The sequence below is a fragment of the Lissotriton vulgaris genome, chromosome 12 (genome assembly GCF_964263255.1).
Source record: "Lissotriton vulgaris chromosome 12, aLisVul1.2, whole genome shotgun sequence".
Taxonomy (NCBI): Eukaryota; Metazoa; Chordata; class Amphibia; order Caudata; family Salamandridae; genus Lissotriton; species Lissotriton vulgaris.
In genome coordinates this window covers 290,690,938-290,714,665 of record NC_141700.1, presented here as the reverse complement: position 1 = coordinate 290,714,665, position 23,728 = coordinate 290,690,938, and the positions used below count along the sequence as shown (strand labels likewise).

Here is a 23,728-nt window from a genome sequence, read left to right as displayed (position 1 = left end):
GTATTTGGGTTGCCTTAATTTGTAATGTTAACTGTACGGCGGAGTGGTCTGATAGATGGGCTGGACTGTGGATTAAACGTATTATATTTCCCAGTAGGCTTCTGTCGACTAAGAAAAAATCGATTCTAGAGCTATGTCCTAGTCTTTTATTATATAGTGTGAAGGGTTGACTCTTATCTCCTTTTTCTTTCCATACATCTATTAGTTCTAAGTCTCTCTTGTATATACCAATCCACTCCCTCATTTTTGGTAGATTAGGTAAGTTGAGATTTCTTCCTGGGGGGGACCTGTCAGTTTTAGGGTCTAAGATGAGATTAAAGTCTCCTCCTAAAATTACTGGAGTGTTGGCTGTTAGCAAATGAGTATACAAGTTCTGTAAGGGCTCAGGGTCATCCAGGTTAGGGCCATAATAGCCTGCTAGTGTGTAGGCAGAGTTCCCTATTTTTATTTTTGCCAATGCCCATCTTCCTTTACTATCCACTTCTGAAAATTCCATACTTGCATTTAAAGATTTTTTTAAAATAATTATTACACCTTTAATACTACACACTTGGTTTGTGCAAATATGGACATCCACCCATCCTAGGTTTTTCATTATCTGATCCCATTCCTCTGTCAATAGGTGTGCCTCCTGCAGAATAATAATTTCGCTTTCAGATGCTTTAGGGTATTCTAGAATTTTGTTCCTTCTACTTTTGGTTCTCATGCCATTAACGTTCCAGCATAAAATTTGTATGTTTCTACTTATTGTCTTTTTTTTTTTGGCAGGTTTCAACAACATTGGTAGTGAGTTGTTGGTGTTTTGTTCTTTTCCAATTTTCTTTCAATATCGAGGATTTATTTTTTTGTTTTTTTTCCCCCATTTTGCTCCCCACCCATTTTTTATCTTGTGTTTTTTTTTTTACTTTTCTGTTTTAGTGTTTTGTTCTTACCCTCCCTGGGGAAGCCTCCTTTCTTTCTTGGGGTTTCCAGCATAACCCCTTTTCCCTCCTCAGTTTTGGACCTGGAGTGTATGTTTTAATTTCTTAGCGCCTTCACTTTTTTTTCTTTTTTTTTTTTTCACGTATTTTTATGACTGGTTTCATTTTAGATTGTGGAGTTTTCCATTTGAACGGTGTCTTTCATTAGGCTGAGCAGGTTTTTTACTTCTTCGGGATCTCTAATGTTCCTCATTTTGTTGCGCCACATGATTCGTAAAGAGGGTGGAAACTTCATTTGTACTGTGGCTCCTAGAGATTGTAATTCTGGCATAAATTTCCCCAACTCCCATTGTCTATCCTGAGATGCTTTGGACATGTCCGATCTGATTCTGAAGGACCATGAATCTTTACTGAAATTTCCTTTTTTCAGGGCTTCACCCAGGATCTTCTCTTTTAATGTGTATGTCTTGAAGTTTATAAGTATTTTTCTGGGGTTTTTCCTGTCTTTGGCCTTTCCGAACGGGTCTCTGTGGACTCTCTGTATGTCTTCTCCAAGCATCTCAGCATCGCTTCATGGGAAATGTTCCACTAAAAGCTCTACAATAAATTTCTTAATGTCATTGCCTTCTTTATTTTCAGGAATATTTAAAATTCTTATATTATTTTTCCTTGCCTGATTTTCAAGAGATTCCATTTTTTCACTTATAGATTTCCCCTCTTGTCTCAGCGTGTATATCTCCTTTCTGTTATTTTCCACCCTACTGTTCCATCTACTCAATTCCCCTTCTATAGCTGTGACTCTCTCTCCTAGAGCATTTAGTTTATAGTCCAACTTTTCACACACCTCTTGAATCTTATCTTGTTTTGCTTCAGATATGGCGAATTTATCTCTCATCTTGATCCATATTTTCTCAAGAAACTCGAATGTCTGACTTCTGGGACTTTTGAAACCCTCCTTCCCGGTATCTTGTTTTTTCTGCGTCTCAACATTTTCTTTCTCTTTGCTTAGTTCTCTCTCTTCGTAAATACTGTTCTGAGCTTTTCCTATGATTTCTGTTTCTCCTGTTGTGACTGTTGTGTCGGTTGTTGTGGCTACTTCGGCCATATCTTGAGGACTGAGATGAGGTCTAAATTTAACAGCTATTTTGCTTTTTAGTCCAACTTTGATTGTTGATTCTGAAGGGATGTTTGGATTTTTGCTCCGTGGACTTTGAAGATGTTCTTTTTGCGAGGGTTGATCTTTTTTCTGCGGTAAGGCTAGCTCAGGTTTTTCGGCTACTAATGCTGGTCGATTTGTATCGTCCTTTGCTTGATTTGTCTGCTGCCTCTGAACCTTAAAGAAAGTTCTTAGTGAAGGTGTGATCTTTATTTTCTGGGTTGTATCAGCTTTGTCTCCGGATAATTTTACTTTCTCTTTATATTTTGTTATGGGCTCTAGAGGTGTTTTTTTTGCCTTCCTTCTCTTAACTTCTCTAGGAGTAATATTTTTGGGATATTGCTCTTGTTTGAGAAAGTTCCTATTTCTGAGACTATAGTTGGAGACCACAGTTACTGAGCTTTTTTTCTCTGTATCTTTCTGGCTAGCTGTGTTTTTTAATTCTGTACACCTTTGATGAGTGTCTGTGTCCTTATCTGCGCCCTTATCTTTGTCTTCCCTGCTTGTTTTAATGTCTCCCTCCTCCTCTGGTACTTTCTCATTCATGTGGTGTCCAATTTTGGTGTTCTCCTCTTTCTTTAGGCAATCTGTGTTTTTATTAAATGTTACTGTTTTATTTACTTTTACTGTATCTCTGGGGCGCCCCTCTCTTTTGCCTTGATCTCCTCTGATTGTCAAGACCTCCCGGGACACACTTTCACGGGTCTCAGAGCAACATGGGAACAAACCCTGCTCACCTCCTCAGTTGCCGCTGCCACTGCCGCTGATGCCCCGGAACAGGAAGCCAAGCCTTCCGAACACCTTCCTGTGGACCGCTCTCGCCTTTCCAGCCTCCGCCCAAACTCCTGGGAAGCTCGCGCTGCAGTCCGGCGTTTCTCCTGTCTTTCTCGATGGCTCGTCGGACTTCCCTCTCACTGAAAGGTCTCCACAGGACAGGTAGCCTACCATTCCTTAGACGTTATTATTATATTTTTTCCACTTCGATCGATCAAAGGATTAACGGGAAGCTTTTCTTTTCCGCTTTAGCCCGTTAAGATCCGCTCATGCTCGTGTAGATGTTAGGTCTGCTCCTCCTTCATACTCCGCGATAACATTTTAAATGGCCATGTTGTCTCCTGTGTGTTTTATTTTTCCGGTTTGAATTCACTGGTGTGTTAGCGCTAATTCCGTCATGCCGTTCGTTGCGCTCTCCAGGTCTCTTGGTCGAGGAGCTCTCTGACCGAGCGTCCTACTCGGCCGCCATCTTCCCCCACACATTTGAATTAGAGTACGATTGTTTGAATAGAGAGCTCTCAGCACTGACTTTGTGTTTATAGTGAGAAGGTGTGTGTTATGCATGAAATTATTACCTCACAATTATGTAAATGATTTATTTGCAAAAAAAATCTTTGCAGTAAGGAGGCTGTGTGTCTGTGCCATTGTATGTTGTGCCTTGTTTACCTTTGTAATGCAAAGCAATAAACATTTTCCAGTTCTGTCTAAAGCTAAATTGCTGTCAGATAAAGTATGATCCATGCTGCTGTAATTGAGCGATTTCGCAGTTGTAATAAACTCTGCGCTCTCTTGCAGTATTTGCCACAAAATGTTTCAGGGGGGGCCACAGATTCTGCTGATTTAAGCACATAGACATTTTTATAGTTCACAGGGATCAAAATAAAATGTAAAAAATACAACACGCAATACTGAAGTATACAAAAAGTGATGGATGGAATGCTTGAATTAATCTCAGCCACTGGTAATTACTCGGGGTCGCATCCCAGTCCATCATTATTTTGCACAGAATGTCACCTCAGTTTGGGCCCACTCCTATGCAAATCAGTTGACCCTGACCAGTGGGAACAGTCCAGCCCGAACCGCCAGATCAGTCCGTCCCTGAACTGGAATGCAAGCTACCCATGACCGGTTTGACCCTTATTCTGGGCTCATCAGCTAAGTACAGCTTGGTTCCAGTGACACAGTGTGCACTGGGCGCATGACGGTGATACCTGTCACACTTAGGGTGATATACTAAAGTAAAATTTCAAAGATTCCCTTGAGACAAATTAAGAACAGGTTCACATAAACATACCTTCAATTGCAAGCAGTACAATCATATATAACACCAAAATTAACAGTTTAAAAATCATTTATTATGAGTACATTGTGCATAAAAACAATACAGTTGGGCTAACTACTCTAGTGCCCTAATCTAAAATACATAAAACAAAACAAGACAATCAATTATGACCTGCACAATTGAAGCTAAGGAGTGTCCTGAAAAGGAGGTTTAAAGCAAGCAAGACTGATAACTGTATCATTCTTCATCATTCTGATCCTGCAATCTCGCTGTAGGTTCTGATTGAGGACTTCCAACAAAGCTCTGCAAGGACAGCGAAACATCTATTTATTAAGTGATAACATATTGATCTATTTTATGCTAACCACTGCTTGCCATTTTCAATGGAAATCAGGCTACCTTTGAACATAGGAGGTCTAGCGACTGCCTACATCCTGCTCTGTTCTTTGTGGGCACCTTTCTCCGAAGACCTTGCCTCTTTCCCCATTACTTTGTCCGAATCCAATTTTTACTTTGCTCTTCCTCCCAAAGTGCTCTTCTGCTCTTTTTTTAAATTAAATTAGTTCTCTCTTTACACTACATGGGCGGGGAGAACATGATGTGGTTAGGTACCAATATTTAGAGCAAGCATTGACAGCGATGTGAGAGCTGGCACAGAGAAATAAGATACCTGTGTGTTGCATACAGTAAATGTCAGTACCAGTTGCTCTGGCAGCCGTCAACTAATGGGATGTACGTCATGACAACGCGGGCTTTTACACCGCGCTGCCATTACGATGCATCCATTACAATGCAAGTCATTACAATGACTTGCGCTGTAGGCGCTGGATTTTGGAATAGTATGATTTACTATTCCAACTCCAGCCTATGCAACAGTAGGGAAGGTGTTGGAATAGTAAATCTACTATTTCTTAGTATCTAGCGCCATCCAGCGCAAGTCGTTGTAACGACTTGCGTTGTGATGGCAGAGTCGTAATGGCAGCGCGGTGTAAAGCCCGCGTTGTCATGGGCGTCTCCCAACTAATGCGTCAACAGAATCACAGGAGATCATTAACAAGCTCAGCGGGTCCTGACTAGCGATGTGACATAGTGAATAATTGTCACATTGCTAGCCAGGATGCGCCAAACTTGTTGATTTTGTTAAGAGAGCTCCAAAATTCAAACGTGAATGAACCAGTATCCAATCCATGTTGACTGTCTTCTCCTTTTGCTTCTTTCCAGGTTTGAAGGTTCCCCCCATTGACGAAAGAATTCCTGGTAACTCTTCGTCCTTGGACGTACTCGACTTCCCCCGCTCCCATGCCCTGGTGAGCCCGGAAGAGCGCTGCGCAGCTCTGAAGGAGGAGTTCCTTGAGTACCGGCGCCGTGGCGAGGATGGCCGGCGTCAGCGCGTCAGCGGCGTGGACTTTGAGGACGGTGTAGAGCAGACAACACTGCTTTGACAGAACATGTGTTATGAGCATTACCACTGTAGTGCGTTTGGAATAACTTGAATTACCTGGTTTTCCTGGTTGACTTCGTGCCACATTTGTCATCTTGAAACTAGGCAACGAGGACCGATTTGTGGAAGTCCCCAATTCTACGCAGAAAGACTCATTTGGGACTCTGATTCTAAATTAGCCATTACATTTCGACATGGTTACTCATTCGATGAGTGGGTTTATAATGTGCTCCTCCTCAGAGATCAGATTGGGTTACATTGTTTTTTCTCGAGCCCTTTTGCTCAGTGTGAAGTCTTTTTAATCAAGTTTAGATGCATTGTGAATCTTTTTCCTTATTCTAACTGCTCGATCCACAAGAAGATATGAAGATAACACCAGAAATGTTGAATATTCTTCCAAGGCATGTAGTTAAATCAGCCAAAACCTGTTTACTGCTCGGCCAGAGCGTACAGCGGTAACCACGTGACATTTTGAAGATCTTCTGATATCTCCCCTCTGCCAATGTTAGAAACCAGCCTAGGTTCTTCACACGACTTATCTCCTATTAAACCCTGTTCTAGGGTCATTGGAATTCGTGGAATCTTGCTGCCTCCTAAGTAGCTTCATGCAGGGGTTTCCGTTCCGACCCAAGGCCTCCTAAAGTGGGCTTCCATAAGTTTATCTAGGCAGCATTCCTGGCTCGCAGATAAAGCCCATGGGCCTGGGCCTGCACACCACAACAATAAACACTGACCAGGTCTTTTGGCGCTATAGTCATGAGGCTCTCCGGGGTCATTGGATTTCACCTGCTGAAACCAGACATCACACACAATGCGGTCTTTGCCGATTTACACCTGCTTTCATATCTAATGTGTCAAACACACTGTGTAGAAATGAATCAGGGCCACCCAGGGAGGCATCTACCGTACTGTGCCAGCACATATCGTTTCGTTCCAGAAGGGTATGCGTATTGCTTTAAATCCACATTGATGACGTGTTGCCCAATGGCTTCTATTCCAGTGCGTTCCACCTGTCTTCTGGGTATACTGGCCAATCAGATCCGGAGACCAACTGTTTGTGTTTTCACTGTTGTCCCTCATGATGTATGTATATATTTATGTAGCTGGAGATTATTCTGGCATTGTTATTGGTTGTCACTTGTACAGTGTATATATGTTCATTGCACACATTAAGGCAGTTTGCGCCTTTTCAGTGTTCTGACTGGTTGAAAGGGCATGGATACTTTGTTATGTACACTGAAAGCCTTATGCCAGCATAGGCGTGGAAGGGAAGTCGCACCATCTCAATGTTCACTTACGCCCCATATTAAAATGAGACACAGGTTTGGTAAGATGGATGTTGGAAACAGTTCAACTGGCCGCATAATATCAGATGCAAAATACATCACTCAACTCAGCCATTCTGGGTCCGAGGCTCTTCACAGAACAAGTCGGCAAAATGTATGGGCCAAACATTGAATTATGTTTACTTTAGTTAATTGTACCCTCTTTTCTGACGCCGTGCACAACTCTGATTTCAATCCTGGGAACGACTGACCTACACATTGCCGGCCTTCAAATGTGCCTGGTTCAAATTCGATGCGGTATTTCCCCACAGTGAAACATGTGCTTTCATTTGCCGAATTCATCAAAACAAAAGCAATCTGAATTCTGGGACATGCAGTTTATCTTCCCAAATATTTTACTAGCGGTCCAAATCATATTTAAGAAGAGATGCAAATTGAAACTGGCGCACGTTTGTTTAGAGATGAGACCGTAGAAATAGGCCCTATCATCGCCGAAAAAGCGGACCCTCTGTGTGCAAGTAGCTCTCCAACCCATGCTGGAATTCTGGTCTATGTTTCTCACTCCACATCTTGATTGTTCACAGGGCACAAGTCCTATAAAAAGAAGTGGGGGGACTGACAATATGCAAATGACCTCATGACGTCCCGTGCTCAACGTGTCCCGGTGTCTGAAAATTACACCGGGACACGTTCAGCTTATTTCTGTGGGGCCCAGCTTCTTGGCAGGGGGGACGGCGTCCACCCTGTGAAAAGAGTGGGGGGACGCCGTCCACCCGCGTGTACCCCCGACTCGAGCCCTGATTGTTCAAGAGGCTGTGGGGCAGCACCCAACTTTAAATGCCGAACACTGTGAACAACGTGCAGACTAGTATAGTTTTAGGTGATCCTTTTAAATTTATAAATAGCCATTCGGAATATCTTACAGCCACACACTTTCACCTACTGACGAATAAAAATCGTATTTGTAACGACTGCAAAACTAATTAGCACCAATTGCTATCCATGTCAACCCATGGGTTCCTCTCACTCACGCGTGTTTACTGCCTCCTGCTCTACATACTCACAAGCATCAGGCTCCACTCTGGCAATCATGTGTACATGAGTGGGCTCAGGCAGCTGATAGTCCCCCAAGCTCTGTATCCCACATTGCTTGTTGGATCTTCCACTCGAGCGGGATGCGTTGTCGTTCCATTCGAAAGGTGCCCTTTTATTCTCACTGGATGACTGACCCTAACACTCATTTTCAGGCTTTCTAATTACCGGTGTCCATAAAAATGTAAAACATTAACTAGAAATATGTCTTCTGCCTACCTCAATGATAGGCGGATTTATTTGAGTGTATGCATTTGGCATATTTCTAAAATAAATACACTTATGGGAAGGGGTCAACAGAGAGAAAATTAGTTCTGAAATCACAATGTAAAAAATCTGTTTGCTTTAAGCACTGTGGTTTCCTGTGTCAATTGAATATAAAATTAACTACTACGGATACCTCAATATGATCTTTGGCTCATGTTTTATTTGAGCATCCATCCATCTATGCAAACCAGGACGCACTCTTACTTACTTTTGCGCCTGTGTACCTTGGGTCCAGCCAGAGCTGTTAAAAGAAGCCAGACCTAGATCCAGTCACCCTTTGCTTGTGCTCCCTTTTCATTGCACTACACATCACAATCCGCGCTTTATCTTTCATTTAAAACATGTGTCTGTGAAGATACATACAATCTTCCCATGTTTCATTACTATGAGAGGTTTGGAGGACGTCAGCAGACAGACCTACAAGAAAATGGCCCATTCCAGACACTGTGAAATCATGGCTCAGAATGGATACGAGTTCAGAATTGGCTTTGTCGCTAACCTTGGTGCTAGGTGTAGCCACCAGTTATGTTTCTTCAAAGACTGATCACAGATCGAACGTGCTCAAATTGTGGAAAACAAATCATGTAAAATAAATTTGAGATGAAAACATTGCAGAAAATATTTTTATATGAGAGCCTTTTGCTATTTTTAAAGAACTACCTATGATTCCAATAAAAAAAATAAACCATCACATAACGCTTTTCTTTCTGTTTTATGTCGACTCGACATCTTGTTCTCTAAATTTGTTATTTTCCTTTTGGATTGCGGACATACAATTTCAATCTTTATTCAGGTACAAAAGTATCCATGAAAGTGCATGCAGTAATAACAATGTTTAAAAGCAATTATGCATTTTTATATCATCATTCCAAAGTGAAATGCTCAGTAAAATTGCAGCTACCTCCTGACGTTAAAGCTAAAACATAGTCATTGTAAGGTGGACCCTCACAGCAGTTTTCATTAACAGACCTACGTAAAAGAATTGTGGACATAGTTCAGTGTGCGATCGTAGTTATGTTAACATGGCTAATGGTGTAGAACAAAATAGTTAAAGGGTTTGGTTCTGTTGAGTTATAAAGAACAGTCAGAGTTGTAGTCTACTGTTTATTTGGCTGTCTTTCATGTGGGCAGTGTTGATTTTCATCACTCGTAAATTCATTGCATATTTGTTTCCGTATCCTATTTCTTTAAGTTCAAGATTAGGTTTATTCGAGAAAATTAATAAGGTAGTAGTAACAATACTTCATACAAGTAATTATTCACTATTGCATAAGTACAAGGTAAAGAAACAATAATAACAATGGCGTACAATCGTGTACAATGAACTTGAGTCAAAATACATAAAATCGGTTCACAGTAATCTTAAGATAGTAGTACTTTCTCAAAATATGCAGTCGAAAAACCTATTACTAAAGTATTGTATTAAAACAGAATCATATTAAAAAAATTAGAAGTCAAGGAGGCTTACAGCCTTATTCATGAAGCCGAAATCGGCTCGCAAAGGGCCAGATTCTGAGAATCTGGCCCTTTGCGAGTGCGATTTTTGCATTTGGGATTCATCATCCCAAATGCAAAAATCGCTAATTGCGATCTCACAATTTTGCGAGGAATTACATTTAAGGAATCTCTATTTGAGATTCCTTAAATGCAATTCATCATCCAATTTTGTTTTGCGAATTCGCAATTTCTGGCCGCAATTTACCGCGAGGTCAGACCTCGTGGTAAATTGCGAAAACTCAGAAAAATGCTTTTAAATGCATTTTTCTGAGTTGCATGTTACACACACACATGTCCTTTGGACATGTGTGTGTGCAACACCTGTGTAAAATTTCATTTGAGGGGTGCTACAGGGTGTCCTTTGGACACCCCTGGCACCCTTCAAATCGCTATCTTATTTGCGATTAGCTAATTGCTAATCGCAAATAAGGAATACTCCCCATTCATTCCTATGGGCCTTTTGGCCCATAGGAATGAATGGCGAGTTATTCCTTATTTGCGATTAGCAATTTGCTAATCGCAAATAAGGATTATGTAGGAATCGCATTTCTTTATGCAATTTCTACATGAATCCCATTTTGCGAGTCCTTAATAGCGATTCGCTATGAATCGCTATTAGGGGCTCGCAAAACGGGAGAATGATGAATCAGGCTGTTAGTAACTTCCTGTTGTGAGGGTGGAGGTAAAGAGGCTTTCTTCACGCTGACGTCTAAGATTGTGTGATGGGACACCAAAGATGTAAATGTTTTTAAGCAAGATATGTGGGATATACAAATGCTGTGTCTAAGTGGTGATTATGGCAAACAGCATTCCACCAGGCTAGATAAGACAATTTGGAGGCATCCTTCCATTTTTTTGTCATCTGCTGAAAGGTCACCGCTTATAGCAAATCGATAAGCAGCAATTGGGATTGTCCCCTCTCCCAGTCTGGTGCCAAGCTACCTAAGAAGAGATTTGGGAAGGAAAGGGGGGCTGTAGTGTTAAAAATAGTATTGATTTGAAGCCAGACCTTTTCCCAAAATTTTAAAACTTGTGGACATGTAAATAGCGTATGTTTCAGATTGGCATTGTCTTGAGAGCACGTCCAGCAAGTACTGGGACTTGTGTTATGTATCCTGTGCAAGTATGCAGGAGTAAAAAATAATTTGTTATATATAAAAAAAGTGTTTGTGTTGTGCTAGCCTCTCGAGATGATCTAATTTGTATCCAAATCCTGTTCCACTGGGAGATAGTTTTCTCAAAATTGGAGCTCAGAGGGAAACTTCGGAATCAGGTGTCCTCCACTCATGTCATATTAATCAAACCAACCTGATCCTAATCTGAATAGGCAATATATTCCTTATCATCCTCTGTTGACTGGTGTGTGTGGTTATACTTAGCCTTACATCCACTTTACAAGTCACAACAGGGTGTGCCTACCTTTTTGTAAAATATCCTCATAAACTCTCTGTGTATCTCCTCATGTGTGTCTACATTCCATTCTCTCAATCAAGCTTGTACAGGTCCATGCAGAAAGAGAGAAAAACAAGTAAGGAAAAAATGTGTGGATGGCAGGAAGGAACCTCACGGGAGCAACCACCAGGGATCTACTGATAGGTTCTCGTCAGTGTGTTCCACTTCTCATCATTGGCTCCTTCCCACCAAAAATAAACAAACTTACAAAGTAGGAAAATGTGAAAGTAAATCCTAAACAACTCAAAAGTGTGTATCCCTATCACACTCATGTGCATCTACCCCCTGGGTGTCAACACCGCTAGTCAGTGTGGTACCCTATTCTAAAATGGAGTCAGATATCCCTGGCTATTTGAATCACTTTATTCCATGCTGGGTATCTACTCCCATTAAAACCAAAACTCTACAGTTGAGCTTCATTTAGAAATATATGAAGCCAACATGTTTCATTGCCTGTTTGAGTTGGTCGGCAACTTCTTCAGGGCTGGGGGTGTTTTCTTTGCCACACAATACTGGACACTGCCAGCAATCAGATCTGTAGACACATAGACACACCAACACAGGAAAGACAGATAAAAAACATAGAGTGACACACATTAGTTTGTTGCCCACATTCTCCACACAAACTTAAAAACCAACTGTTTCAGGGACATAGGTTGCTGTATTACCTTCGTGAAGGTGCCTACTGGCATACCTGGGGTTCTCCGTACATCCTTATGCTTTACTGGTCTCACTTCACGTAAAGTGGTCGCTTTTCGTCAACCTGTAATAATATGCAACATTAATGCATGCTTTCATATCCTTTCTATTACCAGTCTACCGTACTAATATCTGGATATGTGATGTAGTTGCCTCATGACTGTCAGTCCAGATCGTCGGTAATCACTACAGCGGGCGCCGTTACGGCGTCTCCCGCTTTCTAAACTATTAGGAGCCCCCGATGTCTGCCCCTCTGCCTAGGTGAAGCACGTTTCTAACTGCAATATCCTCTTAACTGGTGTATTGCCCCCTATGCCACTGTTTTAGTAATTGGCCCCGGATCCTTGCTCCTTACCGTCTGTGACTTCGGTCTCTGTCTCTGTTCGGGCTCCCGTTCCCGCAGCCTGACTTGTTTCCGGATATTTTAAATCGGCGTGTGACGCGACGCGTCACATGACTCGGATGAGCGTGGCGGCCATCTTTGAATGGGTTTACCCGCCACTATTTCCTACTCTGTTCACATACTGGGCATAGAATGATGGGCAATGAACTGAATTAAGACTACTTTTATGACTCTTCCATTATTATGTACAGGGATTCAAGGATTTTACCAAATGTACTGAATCTCTAAAATGCTATTCCTCTTTACACTGCATTTTTCGGTGTATGAAAGCAGTGCATATAACTTCCCCAATTTTACTGGGTAATGGTTAATTCTCACTTGACTCTGTTTTTAATATTGTAACTGAATGGATAAATCAAATATGTTGGATTGTGTCAACACTTTAGATCATTACACCATTTTGTATTTAATGTTGCTAGGAGGGCTCTCCTGTCAGTGCTCAATCATCTCACGGATACTTTGTTCCATTCGATAAGGTCATTAAGACCCCTTTTATCTACTTCTTCCTGGTAAATCCAGCGTGCTTCCTTTGTCGATAGCCTGGTTTCTACAGTCATGGGGTGTCCCTTGATTTTCTCTAGGACTACCCATCGCATCTCTTTTGGTTGGTGTTACATCTGTTTATAATGCTCTACTAATCTGGTTGTCAATCGCCCGGCTTTCAGGGTACTTAGATGTTCTTGCATGCGGATCTTCACCTTTCTTGTTGTTAGGCCAATGTAATGTAATTCGCATGGGCATGTGAGCCGGTATATCACATTCACTGTGTTGCAATTTGTCAGGCTATTTAGATGCCATATTCAGCCACTTACCAGTTGAACACTTTTTGTTTTTTCAGTGAGGCCACATACCGCACAACACCCACATGGGTAATGCCCTGCTAGTGTGTCTGATGCTGGTACTTCCTGTCTAGGACGTGAGTGCACCAGTCTATCTTTCAAGTTTTGAGACCTTTTGAAGGCAAACCGCGGTGGGGGCATCTTAAAATTGCTGGTACTTAAAAGCTGCCAATGTTTTCTCAAGATCAGGCGAATCTTCGATGATAGTGGATCAAAAGTCGTGACCACCGGTAGGCATTCTCCCGTTTCCTTTGGAGCTCTTTCAAGAAGAGCTTCTCTAGGCGTATTGAGTGCTCGCTTCCATGCTGACTTCACTATTCTTTTGGGGTAAGCGCATTTCTCCAATTTCCCCATCAGATCATTCGCTTCTTCCACGTACTTGTCTCTGGTGCTGCAATTCCGCCTATACCGGAGGAACTGTCCTACCGGTAAATTATCGCGGAGTGCTCGAGGATGAAATGAATTGTAGTGGAGCAATGAATTTTTGTCAGTCGGTTTCTTGTGCACCTGTGTGGTAAGTAGGTGGTTCTGGGCTATTATGTCAAGGTCCAGGTATACTGCTGTTTCCCTACTGTAGTGCCATGTGAATTTTAGGCATGGATCCAAGTTGTTAAGCCATGTAAAAAACTCCTGTAACTTCGTCTCTGTCCCTTCCCATATACACAGAACATCATCGATAAATCTTTTCCAGAGGTGGATGTTCTTCTGGTATGGGTTCGATGGGTGGTAAATATAGTGTGTCTCAAATTGTCCCACATAGATACATGCTAGACTGGGGGCAAAAGTAGCCTATTCAGATTAGGATCAGGTTGGTTTGATTAATACCACTGGGAGATACGCCAAACCATTTTCAAATCCATCTCCCAGGAAAGTTCCAATTTAGTTTTGTCCCGATTTTCTGGGGGATCCATCAAGCAAGAGTAGATGGTAGAAGCGTTAGGGCTTATACGTAAGAAGTTATGCCACAGAAAATGAGATTGGGAAGGAGGAGAAGGTGTACTTGAAAGTTTAGAATCTACATCAAGTACTGCCTTTCTTGGAACTAAGAATTTATATTGAAAAGAAGAAGGTACATTATAGAGGGACTGTAACTATGTAAATTGAAGAGGTGAGCTTTGATCAAATAATTGATGAAACCAAAGTAGACCCTTATTTACCCATACTTTCCAGTATATAGGTTTCCTGTTGATAAGGATTAATTTATTTGCCAGATTGTGGACTTGAGAAAGGTATCCAAGTCATACACAGCTAAATGGGGTGTGGCATCTAATAACTTACAGGAATATTTAATTACTGGGGTAGAAAGCTTTTGTGGTTTCCGAGTGAATGAGAGATACTCTTGAAATGAAAACGGGGCTATAAATGAGGTCTCAAGGTCAAACCATAAGGGCTTATCAGGTGGTTGAGCAGTAACCCAGTACGATAGCTGTCTTAACTGAAAGGCTCTGTGATTGTAAGGGAAATGAGGAAAGTTAACACCACCTTCCGATTTTGGCCTTGATAGTTTTTGCAGCGCCATTCTTGGTTTATTAGCGTTCCATAAAAAGGATAACAAAATAGCGTTGATTTTATGAAAGTATTTAGCTGGAATGGATAAAGGTATATTGCATAAGATGTATAAAATTATAGGAGTGAGCATAATTTTAATTGTTCTAAACGACCCCACCGAGAAAGATGCAGGGGGTGCCATTATGCAGTCAACGTTTTAAGTTTATCAGTGCACTTGTCTATATTTAGAGAGATAGATGACTTTATAGAGTGTGAAAACTATATACCAAGGTACTTAATCTGCTTAGGGTTCCAAGTGGAATTGGAGATCTGAAAATCACCCTTAAAGGTATACTTGATCAAGGGCAATATCTCACCCTTTCCGCTAATCAATTTGTAACCTGACAGAAAACTATAAGCTTCCACCTCTCCCATAAATGTTATAAGTGAAGACTGTGGTTGAGAGAGAAAAACTAAAATGTCATCAGTGTACGCTGCTAACTTAATCTGCTGAGAACCAGAAATGCTGTTATTCTGTCGCATTCTAGACAAAAAGGTTCTAAAGCGAATTTAAAAAGAAAAGGGGTAGAGGACAACCCTGGCGTACTCCACGTTGAAGGTTAAAGTAAGAAGAAATGAGGCCATTAGTGGATATGGCAGCTTTGGGTTCAGAATAAAGTAAAGCAATTAAAGAGGTAATTTTCGGTCCGAATCTAAACCATTTGAGGGCATGAAACATAAATGGCCAAAACACCCTGTCAAAAGCTTTTTCCACATCCAAAGCAATTGCTGCAAGTGAATCTGAAAAATGCGTTGATTTAGATAGGATGTCAAAGAATAAGCATGTATTGTCGGTGATGTTACGACCTTTGACAAAGCCTGATTGTTCTTTGCCAAGTAGTAGTGGAAGATGAGGTTCTAATCTCAGGGCTAGAGCTTCGAAAACAAATTGTAATCCACATTTACTAGGGATATAGGTCAATAATTCTTGCAGAGTCTTAAATCCTTATCATCTATTGGTATAAGGCACATCAGAGCTTCGGAAAAGGTGCCTGTGAGATTACTGGAAGTAATAAAGGAAGAAACAAGAGTATATAAATGTGGAAGAAGTAAGTGGACAAAGTGTAAATAGAATTCTGTAGTAGGGGATCTCTGTGTATAGTCATAATCTAGTGAATAGTCCCGCCCATGTGTAAATAGAATTCTACTGTAAAGCCATCTGGACCTGGTGCTTTATCTTTTTAAAGAACTTTCAGAGCATTTAGCAACTTTGTTTGCGTAATTTCATTTTCTAAAAGATCAAAGTTAATTTGGGAGTTAGTTTGCTTCTGGATTGTAGAGAAATACTGGGATATGTCTTCATTTGAAGGTACGTTTTCTGGTGTATAGAGAGATTTACCGAAATGTACAAATTCTTGGAGTATTTCAGGGTCTTTGTAATGTGGTTGTTGGTTATCGTCTATAATAGAGTCAATATGATGTTTGTGTTGCTTAATCTTTAGATAGTTAGCTAGGAGTTTGCCTGACTTATTCTGGCCACCATAGTATTTCGCAGAGGATTTTAGTAAGTATAGAGAGGCCTGTTTAGTGGATGTTTCATTAAAGGCAATCTTAGCACTTATAAGATCTTTAAGACATTCTTTTGACTTGGAGGTATAAAAGGAATGCTCAAGTTTCTTAATCTTAGTGAGAAGTGCATTATATATGTGATACTTTGCATCTGTTTGACACAAATCTTATAATGAAATCTCGAGCAGTAGCCTTGAAGGCATCCCAAACTGTGTGAAAGGAAACATCATTCGTTTGATTTATACGAAAGTATTCATGGAAGAAAGAAGTAAAAGAAGTATTGAATTTAGTGTCCGGAAGTAAGGAATTGTTAAAGCGCCATCTTTTGGGTTGTGTGGACTTATGCAAAATATCTAATTGAATCGAAACGGGAGCATGATCTGATATAAGAATAGGGCCTATATCAGCTGAGCGCAAGGACTGAGAGACATTGCGTGGGATGAAAATGTGGTCTATTCTAGATTGTGTTTGATGTGGAGAGGAGAAAAAATAATATTCTCGTGTGCACAGATTGCAAAGTCACCAGGTATCCAATTAATTTATTTGTTTAATAGCACGTAAATATGCTATGTGTGCCGTGTTTGGAATGAAGGGAGATTTAGAGTTCCTATCGATAAAAGGATCCATCACTTGATTACAATCTCCTGCTAGAAGGACATTTTCTGAGGGATACTTTAACAATAGCTGAGAAATATGTGACCAAAACTGGGCATCTCCATTGGTAGGGGCATAAATGTTAAGCAACGATAAAGGGGTTTCCCCCAGCAGTAGGTTAGTGAAAAGCCATCTGTAGCCGATTCTTGAGAGATGAGTTTAGGGTTTAGCACTTTATGACATAGAGGTTTGTTCCTTTTACCGTCCCCTGACGAAAAGAAGACTTTACCAACCCAGTTTCTTTTAAGTTTTAGTTATTCGCTCTTTGTAAGATTGTAGTGTAGTTCCTATTTCCCTAATAGGCTCTGCGCATTGGAATAATATACACTATAGTTTTGGCATAGGACTGAGGTCAGTATGCTCCTATTGAGTACATTAAACTTAATTACTTTGTGCGCCATCTAACTCAGAGGCCTCTAGAAACTCCTTGTAAAACAAGAAGGAAGTAGTTTCTGGCAACTGCATAAACATGACAACTTTGTTTCCCTTTAGAATCGGAACATGTCTCAGAATCGTGGAAACAATAGATAACAGTTTCACTCAGTCAATCGTGCATGCTTAGTTTCTTCAGAGTTACACAGAAAGAGATGGACGGGCGTTTCAATAAAAGGTTTTATTGACCAGTCTTGTTTTTCGTGTAAGAGATATGAGCTCTTACAATCGTAAGACAGTATGCATGATATATTACGTATAGCGTAAGCAGTAGAAAGAAATAATACTGCAATAGCATTGTCTTTTAGCTATGGCTCATATACATATACATAAATAACACAGGCAAAAATGTGGATGCTCGTCTGATGCTTCTAACTAGTTCTACCCCAATGTACCCAACCTAAGTGTAGTACAAGGTAAGAAGTAGGTGCTGCATTCTATAGTAAGGTAAGCTATAGTTTGGTATGCCAAGAGTCCCTCTAGGTTCCAGTCAGCTCCATACCTTAGAATGAGAGAGGTGGGAATCTCTTCCCGGGTCTCAAACTCTAACACCCCGCGACGGGAGTCAGAATACTGGAAGCTGTATTCTCTGCAAGCAGGGATGACAGCGTCTAGTCAGTGCGTCAGGCCGGGATACGATCTCTTCCAAACTTGCCGTGGCGAACCATGCAGCCAAGTCGAACAGTGCCGTGATTTGCCATGGTAAGGGAAAGTATTTATACCTGGAAGGTGCTTAGGAATTTTTGCATTGACGTAAAGTCAGGCAGAGGAAGACGTCATGAATGAATCCTTAGGGAATAGCGGTTCATGCATAATGAGTTCTTGGAGAAATCAATAGTCCTAGGCTAGGGAAAGTCCCAAAGCTTAAGGGTCTGGTTCCTAAGAGCTCGTTGTGACGTCGGGGTGGACGGATGTAGGTGACCATGCCATATTTGGAGAGCTTGGCTAATGCCTAAATAAGGGCTAGGATCTTGTGCCTATATAAGGGCAATACGAACTGTACCTATATAAGGACATGTATCGGAAAAATCTATATACGAACATCTAAATCGAAACACAACACCCACTCCACTTACGAATGAACGATAGATCTAAATGCTAAACAATAAAATTGAGTATCATATGTTTTCTAAAAAGCATTAGTAAAAGCATACTAAAATATGTCTTTGGTATAGATAAAAACATTTTCTAGACATGAAATGCAAAGGTGCTGTACATATTAAAACAGTGATTCATCCTAAGCATATGTTTCAAAAAAATGCTAAATTAATGAACATAAATATATACAAATGATGAAATGGTATATACTATATATGAAATTCTCAAAAGCCATTTCATGTCATAGGTGAATAAAGGTGACAATGTGTCCCTGGAGGAGTTCAAAGTCTGTTCTCTATGAATAGTTCTACTTTAAGCAGATTACTTTGTCCCAAAAAAAGTCAAATAAAAAAAATTGAAAAAGTTCCAAGGTTTGTCTTTGTTTTTGAAAAATGAAGGCCAAATTCATAGCTGTCCCGGTACACTGTGAGTCGAATCAAAATCAGTGTAGGGGTCTGGTGAAAACATGAAATCCTCTACTTCTGCAGCCAAAAGATTGTCTACTGATGTCGGTCACAGTTGGAATACCTTGTTTAGAAGATTACCTGCACATAGATGTGAAGCATCGCCAGTTGCAATGTTCGTTTCTGATGTTACTTGTGTGCCTGTTGATCCTTCTCGTACCTCAGCAGTAGCTTGTGGCGTCTGTGAGATCTCAACGAATGCCGTCATCACTCGAATGCACAGGCATTACAGGACTGGTTTACACATTGGGGAATGTTTGACCTTTGGCGCGTGCAGCACCCTGCCGATAAAATATACTCATACTACTCACCAGTTCATGACCTTCATGTCCGCCTTGACCGGATAATAGGCCCCCAGTCATTGTTCCCCCTCCTGACCAGGACAGAATATCTGGGTAGGACACATTCAGATCATAATCCCCTATTATTCCAACTTGGCTGGGAAGCGGACCGGCCCCCTGTCCCCACGTGGCGGTTACAGCCAGCCGCGCTTGAGGATGCTGAGTTTCGCTCTTCAATGGTGTAGGAGAGTAGGGTCTGCTATCCTATGGTCACCCCAAATTTTTGCTTTTTGCTTCACTGGTTTATGACTTAATGTGGCTGTGGGCCTGCTAATCAGACCCACAGCCTGCTGTTCTCTCTCTAAATTAATGCCATTGCACTCTAGGTGCATTACGAATTGGAACTGGTTCACTTTATAGGCCCCTGTAACAGTGTACCCCAGGTACCCAGGGCATAGGTGTATCCAAGGCCTACCAGGGGCTGCAGCATGTATTGTGCCACCCCTGGCCTGGCCTCCATATTTGACACAACTGGCTGATCACTCAGCTGGGGGAAGTTGGTGTAATCACCTCTTACTTAGATATAGTATCCCTATATCTAAACCTATCTGGACACATGTTAACCTATAAGCCACTCCTATGGAAGGCCTCGACAATCCTGGAGGCAGAGTGCTTGGTTTAATGTGAGATGGTGCTCTGGCATGAGCTGAGCCCGTCTGCAACTGTCGGGAACCACTCCCTTAGCTGTTCCGGGATATTGCCATACCATATACTTTTAAGTGCATTATAATCCTCGCTGTTATTTGCTAACTTTGGTTTGGCGTTATCAAAACATGTCGAGTAAGGTGTCATACAAATTGGGATACTACCCCCTCGCCAATTCTGGCGACGGGGGTAGCATTCCACCCTTCTAGAGGGACACGACATGTACATAACCTGAACCCCGGTTAAAGTTAAACTCGAGCCTCAGCATCACAAAATGCATGCTGCCACCACAGACACAAGTCTGACCTCCTGCTGCTGGGAGTCCTTCCAGCGAGGGAGGATTGGACAAAGGGTATCCTGCCTTGGGAAGTGCGAGCACCACCCCAGACAGGATTTTGTGTATTGGGTAGGACAGGGCTGAATAGAATGAGACATGCCTGGGGCACACAAGGTGTCCCCGTGCATAAGCCAGTCCAAACAGGTGTTGGGGCTTTCCAGCCCCAGTCCTGGCGCGGAGCTGGACAAAGGAAAGGGGGTGTAACCACCCCCCTTCCTGGTCCCACCCAGAGGAGGGACCTAGTAGGTGATCCGGCCCCCAGATTTGGAATAAGAGTAGGAGCTGTGTCCCAAGACTTCAGATCATCCTGAACTCGACTTGAAACTAAGAAGAAAACTGGACTTCGACATTCTGCTGCACAGAAGACTGAAGAGCATCTCCCTTGTGGCCAAGGAGTGACCACCCTGTGAATACAGGCACCATCCAGCAACTCGACGTCTGCTTTGCCGCCGGAGCCCGAGCCCAGAGCCCGACAAGACCCTGATTCCCAGACATCTCAGATCCCGATCTACAGTCCCTAAAAAGAAGAGACCCGTGGAGGCACCGAGAGACGTGGGACCGGACCTCTTGAAAGACCCCCGAGAAGCTGACTGCGCAGCACCCGAGGCACCCTCGACGCTGTGCTTTGGGGTTTGAGAAGCCCCACCACCGAGGAGCATTTGCACCGAAGATCAGCCCCCCAGCATCTCCACGATCTGCGTGGGGCCCTTTTGCACTTTGCCACTCGACGCGCCATCCCGGCCACTTGCCACGTGGCTTGCGGCCATCTTGGCGACGAAACCTACAAACAACACCGCTGGTCTGGTTGCTCCAGACTGGCCCTCGCTCCCCTGAAAAGGAGCACCCGCTCTGACCTTGCTGGTCCGAGTGAGAAGCTTGCATCGATTCCTGCGTGGCTTGCATTAGCCAAGGCTTGTTTGCTCCGATCACAAAGCCGACACCGCCATCAGCTAGAGCCTTCGTGGGACAGCTCGTGACCGACGCCTGGACGTCCTCGAGCTCTTCGTGTCCACGTGGCTGCAGAGACAATCTTCACCTCTTCGCCTGTTTGCACCCGACATCGCCTGGTTCCATCCTGGTTCCACGGTAGTCACTGGCTAGTGACTTTGAACATTGTCCCCTCTGCTTTCAAATCTTCTACTCTTCAGATCCACCCTTGAATCCACCGGAACTCTCCACGACGACCCGCCTGCAGCATCTTCATCTACAGGCTCCATAGACCAGCGCAACGAAACCCGACACCCTTTGAGACATATGCACCCGCTTCCTGTGGGTGAGGTAAACCTGGCACTCCGGTGCCCCTGTGTAGCAATACACCTCTAGTGTCTATGTTCCAAGTTGCTAGGTTCTAGGTCATCCGGAAGGTTCCCTTTTCACTAACTTTGTAACTTTTACGCACCATTGACTTTGCATTGGTGCATGCGTGTGCTTTAAGCGCTGCACCCGAGTCCCGCGGGCCTTTCCCGACTTCTTCACTGTTAGTCCCGAACAGCTCCAGCGATTCCCCAGGCCCTAGGCCTATTTCCTTTTCGATTCGTGGTACTTATACCACTATTTTAGTATATGGTTTAGGTGGTCCCTAGGGCTCATCCATATTGTGCAACTTTTGTATTTTTAAACTGTGTTTTGTTTTAACGCATTTGCTTCTGTGCTCATAAAGAGTATAGGGGATATTTGTAGTAAATAAATATATATATTTTCAATATATAGCTGTGTGGTGTCCTTTCATTTGGTATTCAAGGGGATTGTGTATGGTAAAACAGCTTGCTTCACATGCCTTTACAGAGTTTAGCCTAAGACTGCTTTGTCCACGCTACTAGGATAGCTGGTCTATAAGGTTGACTTACAACCAATCATCATAAGGGTTGCTTGGCATGGTACAAGGTGATCACTAGAACTAGTGAGCATCATATACCAGGCCAACTTCTCACATTGGTGAGCAGCGTTGGGATTTGAGCTTGCTGTTGTTTTACCATTACAATCTTTGAGAGTATCATTTAAAAAAGATCATTAAGGTACCTGCTAGGTACATATAAAACAAGACTAGTATACTTAAGTTCTACTGAACTTAGTTGTTGTAGAGGATAGGGAGTAGCACACCCTGACTACAACTACTAGATAGGTTTAGTTGTTGTAGAGGATAGGGAGTAGCACACCCTGACTACAACTACTAGATCGGTTTAGTAGGTAAACACCAGTGTAGGTAGATTGCAACATATCCACCCACACTAGAGCAATGTCTGGAGCAGAGGGGTCCACTGGACCTGTCCCTGTTGAGAGTGACCCTCCAAAGGCACCATCCAAATTTGCTATGTTAAACTTTAAAGAACTGAGGCAGCTCTGTACCTTAAGAGGTCTCAAGAAGGGTCCAACCCCTACCTCAGACCGCCTCAGAGAGCTTTTAGACCAGTCTGAAGCTCTAAAGACCTCTAAAGCAGACCCCACAGGGAAGGCTGAAGGAGGCTCTCCCACTGAAGATGACCCCCCTGTCCCTGCTGTCCAGATAGATGAGGAAGACCAAGTCACTGGGGATACTCAGCCTGAGGAGGAGGAGGAAGAAGAGGAGACAGAAGGGGAGAGCAGTGATTCTGATGATGGCAGAATAGTCAGGTGCCAGCCAGAGGGCTTAGCATGGCTAACTTAAGCCTATTTGGGACTGAGTCAGGGGTCAACCCACTCAGACCCCCAAGTGGACTTAACCAGGAGCACAGGAGGAGAGGAATCACTCAGGTGAATCCAATACCTCCCAAGCTTCTAGAGGCTCTCATGGTCACTCCAGAAGGGGGATGACTAGCCCTCAGAGAAGGGAACATGAGGCCAACATGAGATAGGCTGAGCTTAGGATCCAGAAAAGAGAACTGGAAGTTGCCCTGACCCAAGAGAAACTTGCTAGAGCAAGACAGCCTAGAGAGGGTGGATTAGGATCCACGGGTGGCAGCATTATCCCTAAGGATAAAGACAGGTCTTTTGATAACAGAAACCTGAGTAAGATTGTGCCCCCCTACAAAGCTGGGGATGATATCCACAAATGGATGACTGCACTTGAGAGAGCCTGCAGAGTACAGCAGATCCATCAGGAGCAGTGGGCAGCAATCTTGTGGCTCTCCTTTGAAGGTAGAGGCCGAGACAGGCTCCTCACAGTTAGTGATGGGGATACTAGAAACTACCTGGTCCTGAAGAGTGCTCTGATTGATGGGTTAGGCTTAACCACTGAACAGTACAGGTTAATGTCCAGAGAGACCCAGAAGACACAGACTCAGGACTGCTCTGAATTTGTTGAATGTGCCACTAAGGCTCTGGAGGGATGGTTGCTGGGAAGTAAGGTTACAGACTATGAAGGATTGTACAATTTGCTTATGAAAGAACACATTTTAAATACTTGTCAGAACCAGCAGTTGCATCAACACTTGGTTGACTCAGATCTGACCTCTCCCCAAGAATTGGGAAAGAGGGCAGACAAATGGGTTAGAACCAGGGTTAAGCAAAAGAACCAGAACCAGGGTGGTGACCAAAATAAAACAGACCAGAAGGGTGGGGAGCAGAAAGCTAAAGACCAGAAGTCTTCAACAGGGCCCCAAACTAATACAGAGGG

The 23,728-nt window shown here is 42.7% G+C and overlaps 1 protein-coding gene across 2 annotated transcripts in view; it reads left to right on the top strand.

Annotated features, from left to right (window-relative positions):
- The window catches only part of IGSF9 (immunoglobulin superfamily member 9), a 517,703-nt gene extending 508,792 nt beyond the window's left edge, over positions 1-8,911 (top strand). For both annotated transcript variants that reach the window (XM_086945078.1, XM_086945079.1), the window contains exon 21: positions 5,354-8,911. In XM_086945078.1, coding sequence (XP_086801204.1) covers positions 5,354-5,574 — 221 coding nt within the window. In that variant the 3' untranslated portion in view covers positions 5,575-8,911. The remainder of the gene's footprint in view (positions 1-5,353) is intronic.
- Positions 8,912-23,728: the final 14,817 nt, after the last annotated feature.